A 13,928-nucleotide genomic window follows, 5' to 3' on the forward strand; every position below is an offset into this window, starting at 1 on the left:
GATCCTGACTAGAAGGGACTGAACAACATTGATATAAATGGGACAACTTAAACACAGAAGTATCAAATCAATATCAAATACAATACTGTTGTACTAATAATAAATTTTCTTAATCTGGCACTGGTGGCTCACCTCTGTAGTCCTAGCTACTCACGAGGCTGAGATCTGAGGATTACAGTTCAAAGCCAGCCCAGGCAGAAAAGACCTTGTGAGACACTTATCTCCATTAACCAGAAAACATGAAGTAGAGCTGTGACTCAGAGTGGTAGAGTGCTAGCCTAGATCAAAAGAGCTCAAGGACAGCACCCAGGCCCTGAGTTCAAGTCCCACAACTGACAGAAAATGAATAAATAATAATAATAATCCTCTTAGTGATAATGGTATTATGAATGGATCTACTCAAAATAATAAATTTTCTCAGTAATGATAATGGTATTATAAATGGTTACACTCATAATAATACATTTTCTTAGCAGGAAGTGTGCTGTGGCTATAGTGATAGATCACAAGCCTGTAGGGAAAAAAATGCAAAAAGCAAACAAGAAACCAGTTCCTCATTACCTTCCTGCTCTAAGGAATCAATCACGCCTGTCTCAATAAAAATTCCACGCACTATCAAATGTGAAACATGTATTTAGAAGCAGTATCAGTCTAGGCTTACCTCTATTGTTCCAGTGGCAAATAAGCCATGCGCTGAATTTATGTCACAAACATTATTCTCTCTAAATCAGTAAAAGACAAAAGATTGGTTAGCATCTACTTGTGGGAAAGGAAGTATTTAATAAACTTTCTAGAATAATCAACAAAAATTCTAGGGTGATGAAACACAGACTGTCTCTCATTCATCTGCAAATGAAAAGCAGCAAAGCATTTAGCAGTTAGTTGTGTGGCTCATAGCCATCAGAATTTCTTTTTTTTTTTTTTTTGGAGGGGGTGGTCCGGTCGTGGGGCCTGAACTCTGGGCCTGGGTGCTGTCCTTCAGCTCTTCAGCTCAAGGCTAGTGCTCTACCACTTGAGCAACAGCGCCACTTCCGGCTTTTTTCATTTTACTTATGTGGTGCTGAGGAATCAAACCCAGGGCCTCAGGCATGCAAGGCAAACGCTCTACCACTGAGCCATCTTCCTAGCCCCAGCCATCAGAATTTCTGATCCCAGGTTACACTCTACCTGCCATGTGAAAAACAAGGAAGGCCTTCTTCAGAAATACTATCCCAGCACAATGAGAAAAAAGCATCATTCCACGTTATCCCAAGGCAAGGTCCCATTCTCAGGCTATCTCTGTCATCAGGAGACTTGAGATCCGAGAGGACAACTAAGTCTCATTCCTTTCTTTGTGAGGTGGGAATTTCATCTATCTTATTAGATTACTGTGAGGATTAAAAAACAAAAAAAACAAAAAAACCCTCAAAATGTTCTGCAGTGTTCAGAGTATAAAAGACACAAAATAAATAGCTGTTGTTATAAACAAATATACAACTAAAGAGCAGATAACCTGTCATACAACAGTATTGTGAAGTTAAAAGGTTTTGTTTTTAAGAAAGTAACATTTCAAGTCAATGTGACAAAAGTATCTTGCTTACTGCTTTTAATAACTATATGTTCTTCTAAGCTTTAAAAATCCTCTCACAACAGCCAAATTCTCTAGGCTCTGTATGCATCAGAATGAAAGTGATCCAGCCTCCACCCTTGATGAGTTTCATGGCCCATGCAATCCACTCATATGACTGCCCATTTCATGAAAAGGACAAGCAAGGTACTAGGACCCAGCACAAAATCCACAGTTTCCCATGAGTTTAGGTGTGTAAAAGAGCTAAGAATGCCTGGCATGTGTCTAGTGCTCTTGTGATCACTTATGAGAATGATGACGATGACAATAATGATTGATGATGATGGTGGTGGCAACAGGGCTGAGGGCTTGGCTCAGCCAGCAGAGTACCTGCCCTAGCAAGAGTAAGGCCCTGAGTTCAAATCCCAAAACTACCAAAAAAAATTCCTTAAGTATAGCTTATAATGTATAACAATAAGAAAAAAAATAATGCCAGGCATCAGTGGCTCACACCTGTAATCCTAGCTACTCAGAAGGCAGAGATCTGACGATTGTAGTTTGAAGCTCAGGCAGGGAAGTTTGTGGGCTTCATTTCTAATTAATCACTAAAAGCCAGAAGTGGAGCTGTGGTTCAAGTGGTAGAGTGCTAGTTGTGAGCAGAAAAAAGCCCAAGGACAGGGCCCAGGCCCTGAGTTCAAGCCCCAGGACCATCTAAAAATAAGCAAATTAATTAAAAAACTAAAAAACGGCAGTTTTATTCATTCAATATTTTCTACAGGAAGAAGATGCCATAAAATAAGACCATAAATAAAAATACTGAAAACAACAATAAATTGGGTTTTGAAAAAGTCTGTTCTAGAAGTTTGGGTTTTTTTTTTTGGTTGATCATGGGGCCTGAACTCTGGGCCTGGGTGCTGTCCCCCAGCTCTTCAGCTTCAGGCTAGCGCCCTACCACCTGAGCCACAGCACCACTTCTGGCTTTATTCTGCTTATGTGCTGCTGAGGAACCGAACCCAGGGCCTCATGCATGCAAGGCAAGCACTCTACCACTGAGCCAACTTCCCAGCCCCCTTGTTATAGAAGTTTTTAAAGTGAGAATTAAAATTCTTAAGGAGCAGCCAGGCACTGGTGGCTCATACCTGTAATCCTAGCTACTCAGGAGGCTGAGATCTAATGATCATGGTTCAAAGCCAGCCTGGGCAGGAAAGACTGTGAGACTCTTATCTCCAATAAACCACTCAGAAAAAGCTGGAAGTTGATGCTGTGGCTCAAGTGGTAGAGTGCTTGCCTTGAGCTGAAGAGCTGAGGGACAGTGTCCAGGCCCAGAGTTCAAGTGTCATGACTGACCAAAAGAAAAGAAAAGAAAAGAAAAAAACCTAAGAAATCAATAGGTCACCTGGTGCTGGTGGCTCACATCTGTAATCCAACTCAGGAGGCTGAGATCTGAGGACTGCAGTTCAAAGCTAGCCCAGGCAGGAAAGTCCTTGAGACTCTTATCTCCAATTAATTACCAGAAAATTGGAAGTGGCTCAAAGTGGTAAAACACTACCCTTTAATGAAAAATCTCAGGGACAGCACCAAGGCCCTGAGTTCAAGCCCCTTGACCAACAAGAACAACAAAAAAAGAAAGAAAGAAAAAGAAATCAACAGGTCTTTCAGTGAGTTTTTAAAGAAATAATCCATTCACTCTTTCACTTATTGTCCTGACGCTGATGGTAAACTAAGCCCTCATGCACACCAAACAGCACTTTACCACTGAGCACACTTCCAGCCCTGTTTGAAATTTTAACAGTACCTTTTCTTGTAAGCACAGGCTAACTCTTAACATCACTGTCAATGTATTTCGATTCGTGGGGCCTAAACTCTGGGCCTGAGCGCTATCCCTGAGCTCTTCTACTCGAGGGTGGCACTCTACCACTTGAGCCACAGTGCCACTTCCGGCTTTTTTCTGCTTATGTGGTGGTGAGGAGTTGAACCCAAGGCCTCATGCATGCAAGGCAAGCACTCTACCACTGAGCCACCTTCCCAGCCCTCATTCTGTTTTTTTTGTTGTTGTTTTTTTTTGGGTCTGGTCGTGGGGCCTGAACTCTGGGCCTGGGCACTGTCCCTCAGCTCTTCAGCTCAAGGCACTCTACCACTTGAGCCACAGCACCACTTCCGGCTTTTTTTTTTCTTATGTGGTGCTGAGGAATCGAACCCAGAGCCTCAGGCATGCAAGGCAAGCGCTCTACCACTGAGCCACCTTCCTAGCCCCTATTCTGTTTTTTTAATGGTAATCTTTTAACTGTCCAGACTGCTGCTCACATACAATCATATTTTTGGGGGGAGGAGGTGGTTGTTAATTTTGGGGGGGGGGGTGGTCCGGTCGTGGGGCCTGAACTCTGGGCCTGGGCACTGTCCCTCAGCTCTTCAGCTCAAGGCTAGCATTCTACCACTTGAGCCACAGCACCACTTCCGGCTTTTTTCTTTTTGCTTATGTGGTGCTGAGGAATTGAACCCAGGGCCTCATGCATGCAAGGCAAGTGCTCTACCACTGAGTCACCTTCCCAGCCCCAAATTTTTTGTTTTGTTTTTTGCCAGTACTGGGGTTTAAACTCAGGGTTTCACACTTGCTACGTATGGGCTCCTACCACTTAAGCCATACCTACACTGTTGTTATGTGATAACAATTTGAACATCTAGCTCCACCTCCTGGCCAAAATAAACAGAGCAGTTTTGCACAATACTTACGCAGCATCAGTTTGTAGAGGATTCAGGTACCGTCCTTGTTCTAAGTTTAATCTATAAACTTCAGAGCTGCAAAGTAACAAAGCCAAAATATGAGAAACTATGAAGAAGTTCTCTTTAAGTGTGAACTTTAAAAATATACAAATGTACAAATGTATGTCATAGTCCCTTTGTAAGATTGATATATAAATCCATTTAAACCTAAAATACATTAGTTATAAATTTTTTCTACATAAATGTACAATAAACCACACACGTGCCAAAGAAATACTATGATGTCTCTAAGCAGGATATTTTAAACTATGGAGAATGCAAGATCCCAAAGTATATTTCATGTATCTATTATGTATGTTAGAAAAGACTAGAAGGACAGTATTTAATAAGGCTTATCTCTGGGTGGCATAATTATGGGCTTCAATACTGCTCTATGTTTTTTCATTTCTTTTAAATTTTATTATCTTTAAGTAGTTGTACAAAGGATTTGCCATTTAACAAAGCAGTTTACGAATATAGTGTTTCTCTTCATCAGTGTCAACGTTTTCACCCATCCCTCCCAATCCATTCCTTCTATCACTTTTCTTAATGTTGCAGGATACACCCTGAATTCTTGACTGCATTCTCCTCCACCCCTTAATTTTCTAAAATGGTTATGCTGTTTTTACATTTACATAAAAGGCAGCACTTAAGAATAAAATTTCAGCCGGGCGCTGGTGGCTCACGCCTGTAATCCTAGCTACTCAGGAGGCTGAGATCTGAGGATCGCGGTTCAAAGCCAGCCCGGGCAGGAGAGACCGTGAGACTCCTATCTCCAATAAACCACCAGAAAACCGGAAGTGGCGCTATAGCTCAAGTGGTAGAGCGCTCGCCTTGAGCTGAAGAGCTGAGGGACAGCGCTCAGGCCCAGAGTTCAAGCCCCACGACCGACAAAAAAAAAAAAAAAAAAAAAAAGAATAAAATTTCAGGAAGTGGTGCTATGCCTTGAGATCACCTTGAGCTGAAGAGAGGAGGGACAGCGCCCAAGCCCAGAGTTCAAGCCCCACAACCAACAACAACAACAAAAATAAATAAATAAATAAAATTTCAGGCTGAACACTGGTAGCTCATGCCTATAATCCTAGCTACTCAGGAGGTTGTGATCTGGAGATCCCAATTTGAAGCCAGTCTGGGCAGAAAAGTCTGTGAGACTCAAATCATTAATCACCAAAAAGTCAGAAGTGGAGCTGTGGCTCAAGTGGTAGAGTGCCTTTAGCACAAAAGCTCAGCTGTACACACCTGAATATTTCCCATCATTATTTTGGCTTAACCATCTGACATGTACACATCATAAACATTTTTTTTGGGGGGGGGTCCGGTCCTGGGGCCTGCACTCTGGGCCTGGGCGCTGTCCCTCAGCTCTTCAGCTCAAGGCTAGCACTCTACCACTTGAGCCACAGCGCCACTTCTGGCTTTTTTCTTTTTGCTTATGTGGTGCTGAGGAATTGAACCCAGGGCCTCATGCATGCAAGGCAAACCCTCTACCACTGAGCCACCTTCCCAGCCCCAGCATTTTTAATGTTAAAAATATTATGTAAAATCAACAGAATAATGATGCCATGGACAATATTATCAGTACATAAAATATTGGACTTTTTCCTGAGAAGGCTATACTAGGGTTTAAACTTATAGCCTTGAGCTTGCTAGAGGAACTCTACCACATGAGTCATGCTTCAACCTCTTTTCGTTTTCATAATTTTTCAAATAAGGCCTTGCTCTTTGATCAGGCCAGCCTTGACCATGATCCTCCTATTTAAGCTTTACACATAGCTTAAAATGGTAAGAGCATGCTACCATGTCCAGCATTTTCTTTTTTTTGGGGGGGAGTATATTTTAATATATATTTTTATTGTTATTATAAAGGTGATATATAAAAGGGGTACAGTTACATAAGTCAGGTAATGAGTACATTTATTTTTGGACAAAATCACCCCTTCCCTTTCTCTTTCCTAGTCTTGTCCAGTTTTCTATTGGTTGTTGAAATGAGGTCTCAGGAACCCTTGCTCAGATCCTTGAACCAAGATCTTCCCAATCTCAGCCTCACAAGTAGCTAATGCTTTTCATTTTTTTTGGGCAGTACCAGGATCTGAACTCAGGGCTATTACTGTTAGGCAGGAACTCTACCACTGAGCCATGCCTCTAGCCCTTTGGATTTTTTTTATTATTCCTTGTTTCAAAGGTTTATTTTGTAATAATCATACTTTATCCATCCCAGAGCTTTACATAGAGAAAATATACAAGTAATTTAAGAAGTCAGTTATATGTCAGGTAGAAAGGGGAAAGCAAAGCAATTAGATCCAATACCTTGCGCCAACAAAGTACAGGTCACAGGATGGATAGTGATAAGAGAAATCTCTTCCAAACTTTGGTATTCTGGTTTTATAGTAAAATCCTGATTGTGAATGAAATTCAATATATCTGTCATTATGTAAGAAGACAATCTGAAAATAAAATGAGAATGTTTGCTAAGGTTTCCAGGTATAGTGTTTATTTCATCATCATTCATTCAACTAGCACAGCAAGAAAACTCTGATCTCTTTCACTTTTCTCTGTCCAAAAACACATGTGTGCTCTCTGTCTACTGGGAGAGATTGACATTCTTCATTGATTCCTTAATGCCTTCCTGCATCCTGATGGCTTTCCTGCAAACCTGTTTGTTAACTAAGAGAATTAAAACCAGCACTCGTATAACATACAGCACTGTATTGAGACCTCAATAAGCAATTTCCTATTTTACTTATGGATACATTTTAATAATCTCTCAATTTTCAAACAGGGTTTTTTTGTTTTGCTTTGTTTTGTTTTTAGCCAGTCGTGGGGCCTGAACTCTGGGCCTGGGTGCTGTCCCTCAGCTCTTCAGCTCAAGGCTAGCTCTATACCCCTTGAGTCATAACACCATTTTCAGATTTTTTTTCTGCTTATGTGGTGCTGAGGAATCAAACCCAGGGCCTCATGCATGCAAGGCAAGCACTCTACCACCGCGCCACCTTCCCAGCCCTTCCCACAGGGTTTTATAAACTCCTTGAGTAAATCTGGTTTTCAGGTACTACAAAAGTATCTGAAAAACCTCTATATGTAATTAAATGCAAATTTATCAACATTTGAGAAAATGTATTTTAAAGTGACATGTCCCAACACATTATAAATGGCTACTATAGACCAAGAGATAAAATGAACCTGAGTTTCCATGACTAAAGATAATATATAAAAGTATGTCAGCTAAGTAAATTCATTTGATTCTTCAAGATAACAAGTCCTCATTAAGAAACCATTTTATGGGCTGGGAAGGTGGCTCAGTGGTAGAGTGCTTGCTTTGCATGCATGAGGCCCTGGGTTCGATTCCTCAGCACCACATAAGCAGAAAAAAAAAAAGAAGCTGGAAGTGGCACTGTGGCTCAAGTGGTAGAGCGCTAGCCTTGAGCTGAAGGGCTGAGGGACAGCGCCCAGGCCCAGAGTTCAGGCCCCATGATCGGACCAAAAAAAAAAAAAGAAAACATTTTATTTGGTTAACTTTATTTTAATCGGTACATAAAAGCATAGGATAACAATGCTTAATAAAAATTTTCATTTTAGGTCTGGGAAGGTGGCTCAGTGGTAGAGCGCTTGCCTTGCATGCATGAGGCCCTGGGTTCGATTTCTCAGCACCACATAAGCAAAAAGAAAAAAGCCGGAAGTGGCATTGCGGCTCAAATGGTAGAGCTCTAGCCTTGAACTGAAGAGCTGATGGACAGCGCCCAAGCCCAGAGTTCAGGCCCCACAACCAGACCCCTCCACAAAAAATTTTTTTTTTCCATTTTAAATTAAGTAAGGACTCTGCTGACAATTTTGTACTGCTGAAAGTAACTGCAAGAACTGAAATTTAGAAATCTGTGTACCTGGGTTCTAAACTCTATCAGCATATAACACAACCTCTTCCTGGATTAAGAAAAGTAAGGCTGGGAATGTGGCTTAGTGTTAGAGTGCTTGCCTAGCATGCATGAAGCCCTGGGTTCAATTCCTCAGTATCACATAAACAGAAAAAGCCAGTAAGCTGACTGCCAGTGGCCTATAATCCTAGCTACTCAGGAGGCTGAGATCTGAGGATTGCAGTTCAAAGATAGACCAGGCAGGAAAGACCATGAGACTCTTATCTCTGATAAACCACTAGAAAACTAGAAGTGGCACTGTGGTTCAAGTGGCAGAGCACTTGCCTTGAGCTGAAGAGCACAGGGACAGCGCCCAAGCCCAGAGTTCGAGCCTCACAACCAACAAAAAAAAAAAAAAAAAAGAAAAAGCCAGTAGTGGCACTGTGGCTCAAGTGGTAGAGTGCTAGCCTTGAGATGAAGAGCTGAGGGACAGCGCCCAGGCCCTGAGTTCAAGCCCCAGGACTGGCAAAAAAAAAAAAAGATGACTACTACAAATTCTTAAAAATATAGCTAACGTTTCATGTGTGATAGAGAACTGACTTTCATATTAGAATGACCACAAGCTCCCTCTAACCAATGTTATTCTAGAAGATACATAGCATATGTATAGTATACCAAGCTGAAAACCTATCAGTGGAAAGAACCATTCTTAATATAGCAATGGGAACATCATAAAATATGTATTATAAAAATAAGCTCCATTCATTTCTTGCATAGTAAGCAAAATAAAAGTTTTCATACATACCTTTGAATAGTCATCAGACAAAATTTCAAAGGTGACAACTGAAAAATAATAAGAGGAAAAAGCAATCATCAATGTTCTTAGTAAATATGCATTTTTGAAGCAAAGATTCTAATTCAACCAAGAAATATTTTACAATATTTTTCCTTGCCTCTAGATAAAAACACAACAGAAGTGGCGCTGTAGCTCAAGTGGTAGAGCGCTCACCTTGAGTTGAAGACCTGAGGGACAACGCCCAGGCCCAGAGTTCAAGCCCCACGACCAAAAAAAAAAAAACTATATAGATAAAAACACAACAGGAATGTCATACTGCCCTCAAAATACTAACTGAAAAGTTGAATGTTTTCATTTCTCAACACAGATATCTAAAATATTTATACAACTGAAGCAAATTCACAAAATATGACTTCTAATTTTGACACTGTCTTAAAGACAAGTACAGGGCTGGGAATGTGGCCTAGTGATAGAGTGCTTGCCTCGCATGCATGAAGCCCTGGGTTCAATTCCTCAGTGTCACATCAACAAAAAGCTGGAAATGGTACTGTGGCTCAGGTGGTAGAGTACTAGCCTTGAGCAAAAAGAAGCTCAGGGACAGTGCCCAGGCCCTGAGTTTCAGCCCTAGGACTGCCAAAAAAAAGAAAAAAAGATAAAGGCAAGTTCAAAAATAATTTCAGGACTTCCAAGTAAACTCTAAGAATATTTTTTCAAATGTTGATTAAGACAGGCCATGGTAATTTTTTGCCTATTCAGCTTACCTGCCAAACAAAAATGAGTGAAAACAGCTGTTTATTAGGGGTATAAAGTTTCACTGTTTTCAAGAAGCAAAGGGTAAGACAAGCCTGGAGAATGTACTCTTAGTACTATACACTAATTTCTTTTGCCTGAATTCCAAACACAAGGGCAACAGGTAAAAGTTGAACTTCTCATTTTAACTTGCCCTCTGTGCTAGGCAGAATCCTGAGAATGACTCACAGTGACTTCAACCTTTCAGAGCCCCGTTGTGAAAGCATGTGAAGACACTGCTCCTATGTCCATTACATTAAATGGCAAAGGAGAAGTCTGTAATCCTATGAGCCGCTTAAAAGCAACAGAAGTTTCTCCAGCTCAGATAGAATAGATAGCCTCAAAAAGCCAAGTGGGCCCCTGCTGACAGCCAACAAGCCTAAGATGTCCAAATCCCACAGCCACTACAAACTGAATTCTGCCAACAAACTGCATGAAACTAAAAGCAGGTTCCTGGTCAAACTTATAGACAAGAGGCCCACCAGGCCACAGTCTGTGGTTAGCCTTGAGCATAGCAGAGCACACAGTAGGACCTATCCAACAGTGAGCTGCTAAATGGATGCTACCTTTCAGACACCATGTTTATACAAATTTATGATTCAATAATAGGACATGGATACACAATTCATTCCAATTAAAAAAAAACTAAGGAGAAACATCAAAAGCTATTGTTATGAATTCAAAGTTAGTCTCTTACCTTCTGAATCTAAACATCTCTCAAACTTCAAGGATAATTGATAGGTGTCATAACAACGAACACGGGGTTTATATGTCCCTATTAAAAAATTAATGTAATGTTTAAGTCAAAGATACACTCTTCACAGTATCTTGCAGCACAGTTGAGCTTATTTTTTGTTCAGAGGTAGGTAGGACTAATTATAACCAAGCCAAAGGACTTTCAAAGCAGTCTCTCTCAAATATCCCAAGGAAAAAAGAGTAGTCATAGAAAATGAGATGTGCAAAAAAAAAAAAAAAAATACCCTAATAATCCTTATAATCTAACAAAAGTAGACAGAAAACACATGAAATAACTTTTGTTCATCAGAAGGTCAAAGATGAAAAAGAAAGAACATTTATATCTGTGTTGGTGAGAGAGTTAAAATTACTTTTTTTTTTTTTTTTGGCCGGTCCTAGGGCTTAAACTCAGGGTGAGGGCACTGTCCTGAGCTTGTTTTTGCTCAAGGCTAGTGCTCCATCAGTTGAGCTACAGAGCTACTTCTGGCCTTGCTGTTTATGTGGTACTAGGCTTCATGCATGCTAAGCAAGCACTCTACTACTAAGCCACATTCCTAGCCCCTAAAATTACTTTTCTATACTGTTGCTCATTAGTATAAATGCATATGACTTCTGCAGATAGTCTGATATGTGAAGAACACTGTATTTATATACCTTGAAACCAATTTTAATTTATACATATTGGATCTAAAATGTCAAACATAAAAAGAATGTCTGCTGGGGCTGGGAAGGTGGCTAAGTGGTAGAGTGCTTGCCTTGCATGCATGAGGCCCTGGGTTCGATTCCTCAGCACCACATAAGCAGAAAAAGCTGGAAGTGGCGCTTTGGCTCAAGTGGTAGGGCGCTAGCCTTGAGCTGAAGAGCTGAGGGACAGTGCTCAGGCCCAGAGTTCAGGCCCCATGACCGACCAAAAAAAAAAAAAGAATGTCTGCTGAAGCATTTGCTCATAAATAGCTGGAAACCAAAAGCAAGTAAAATGTCCAAAAATAAGGAAAGGCTCAAAAAACCAAGAGTAAGTCCATACAAGGAAACATCATGGAGGCAGGAACCTGTGGCTCCTAGCTACTCAGGAGGCTGAGATCTGAGGGCTGTGGTTCAAAGCCAGCCCAGGTAGGGAAGTCTGTGAGATTCTTTTTTTTTTTTTTTTTTTGTCGGTCATAGGGCTTGAACTCTGGGCCTGGGCACTGTCCCTCAGCTCTCCAGCTCAAGGCTAGTGCTCTACCAGCTGAGCTACAGCACTACTTCCAGTTTTCTGATGGTTTATTGGAGAGAAGAGTTTCACAGACTTTTGTGCCCAGGCTGACTTTGAACCATGATCCTCAGATCTCAACCTCCTGAGTAGCTAGGATTACAGGCTTGAGCCACCAGCGCCCAGCTTTGTGAGATTCTTATCTCCAATAAACCACCATAAAACCAGAAGTGTGCTGTGGCTCAAGTGGTAGAGCACTAGCCTTGAGCTGAATAGCTGAAGGACAGTGCCCAGGCCCAGAATTCAAGCCCCATGAACAAGCCCCATGAACAACAACGAAGGAGGAGAAGGAGGAGAAGGAGGAGAAGGAGGAGAAGGAGGAGAAGGAGAAGAGGAGGAGGAGGAGGAGGAGGAGGAGGAGGAGGAGGAGGAGGAGGAGGAGGAGGAGGAGGAGGAGGAGGAGAAGGAGGAGGAGAAGAAGGAGAAGGAGAAGGAGAAGGAGAAGGAGAAGGAGAAGGAGAAGAAGAAGAAGGAGAAGGAGAAGAAGGAGAAGGAGAAGGAGAAGGAGAAGGAGAAGAAGGAGAAGGAGAAGGAGAAGGAGAAGAAGAAGAAGAAGAAGAAGAAGAAGAAGAAGAAGAAGAAGAAGAAGAAGAAGAAGAAGAAGAAGAAGAAGAAGAAGAAGGAGAAGAAGAAGGAGAAGAAGAGAAGAAGGAGAGGAAGAGAGGAGAAGAAGAAGGAGGAGAAGAAGGAGGAGAAGAAGGAGGAGAAGAAGGAGGAGAAGAAGAGGAGAAGAAGGAGAAGAGAAGGAGAGAGAAGGAGAAGGAGAAGAGAAGGAGGAGAAGGAGGAGAAGGAGGAGAAGGAGAAGGAGGAGAAGGAGGAGGAGAGGAGGAGGAGAAGGAGAGGAGAAGGAGAAGGAGGAGAAGGAGGAGGAGGAGGAGGAGGAGGAGAGGAGGGAGGAAGGAGGAGGAGGAGAAGGAGGAAGGAGGAGGAGGAGGAGAGGAGGAAGAGGAGGAGGAGGAGGAGGACGAGGAGGAGGAGAGGAGGACGAGGAGGAGGTGAGGAGAAGGAGGAGAGAGGAGAAGGAGAGGAGAGAGGAGAAGGAGAAGGAGAAGAAGAAGAAGAAGAAGAAGAAGAAGAAGAAGAAGAAGAAGAAGAAGAAGAAGAAGAAGAAGAAGAAGAGAGAAGAAGAGAAGGAGAAGGAGAAGGAGAAGGAGAAGGAGAAGGAGAAGAGAAGGAGAAGGAGGAAGGAGAAGGAGAAGGAGAGAGAAGGAGAAGGAGGAGGAGGAGAAGGAGAGAAGGAGAAGGAGAAGAGAGAAGGAGAAGGAGAAGGAGGAGAGGAGAAGAAGGAGAGAAGGAGGAAGGCAGAAGGAGAGAGGAGAAGGAGAAGAGAAGGAAGCAGGAGAAGAAGGAGAGAAGGAGAAGGAGGAAGGAGAAGGAGAAGGAGAAAGAGGAGGAGGAGGAGAGGAGGAGAGGAGGAGAAGGAGGAGAGAGAGGAGGAGGAGAAGGAGAGAAGGAGGAGAAGGAGAAGGAGAAGGAGGAGAAGGAGAAGGAGGAGAAGGAGAAAGAGAGAGGAGAAGGAGAAGGAGAGAGAAGGAGAAGGAGAAGGAGAGAAGGAGAAGGAGAAGGAGAAGGAGAAGGAGAAGAGGAGAGAAGGAGAAGGAGAAGAAGAAGAAGGAGAAGAAGGCGAAGGAAGGAGAAGGGAGAAGGAGAAGAAGGAGAAGAAGGAGAGAAGAAGGAAGAGAAGAGGAAGGAAGGAGAAGAAGAAGAAGGAGAAGAAGAAGGAAGAGAGAAGAAGAAGGAGAAGAAGAAGAAGGAAGAGAAGAAAGAAGAAGAAGAAGAAGAGAAGAAGAGAAGAAGAAGAGAGAAGAAGAGAAGAAGAGAGAAGAGAAGAGAGAAGAGAAGAGAAGAAGAGAAGAGAGAGGAAGAGAAGAGGAAGAAGAGGAAGAGGAAGAGGAAGAGAGAAGAGGAGGAGGAGGAGGAGGAGAGGAGTGAAGGAGGAGGACGAGGGAGGAGGAGAGGAGGAGGAGAGAGAGGAGGAGGAGGAGGAGGAAGAAACATCATGGAGCACATGAAAGGAAGAGAAGACTTGTAATCTCTGACATGCAAAGTGCCAAGGTGTATAACAGAGACAGAGGGAAAAGGGAAAAGGAAGGGAAGAGGGAGGAGGAGGGAGAACAGAGAGGCAAGCCAAGGTAATAAGCAGGTACAGTAGTTTGTACCTGGTATCCCAGCTTAATGGGATGATGAGATCAGGAAGATCCAGATCA

At 42.3% G+C, this 13,928-nt stretch overlaps 1 protein-coding gene across 1 annotated transcript in view; it reads right to left on the reverse strand.

Annotated features, from left to right (window-relative positions):
* Positions 1-13,928, reverse strand: part of Nol10 (nucleolar protein 10) — a 94,251-nt gene that overhangs the window by 71,582 nt on the left and 8,741 nt on the right. Inside the window, exons 4-8 of the mRNA XM_070015259.1 lie at positions 10,434-10,511; positions 8,957-8,994; positions 6,611-6,747; positions 4,277-4,342; positions 662-722 (exon numbers count right to left, since the gene is read on the reverse strand). Coding sequence (XP_069871360.1) covers positions 662-722; positions 4,277-4,342; positions 6,611-6,747; positions 8,957-8,994; positions 10,434-10,511 — 380 coding nt within the window. The remainder of the gene's footprint in view (positions 1-661; positions 723-4,276; positions 4,343-6,610; positions 6,748-8,956; positions 8,995-10,433; positions 10,512-13,928) is intronic.

The sequence above is a fragment of the Dipodomys merriami genome, unplaced genomic scaffold (assembly GCF_024711535.1).
Source record: "Dipodomys merriami isolate MVZ:Mamm:240054 unplaced genomic scaffold, mDipMer1.0.p SCAF_110, whole genome shotgun sequence".
Classification (NCBI taxonomy): domain Eukaryota; kingdom Metazoa; phylum Chordata; class Mammalia; order Rodentia; family Heteromyidae; genus Dipodomys; species Dipodomys merriami.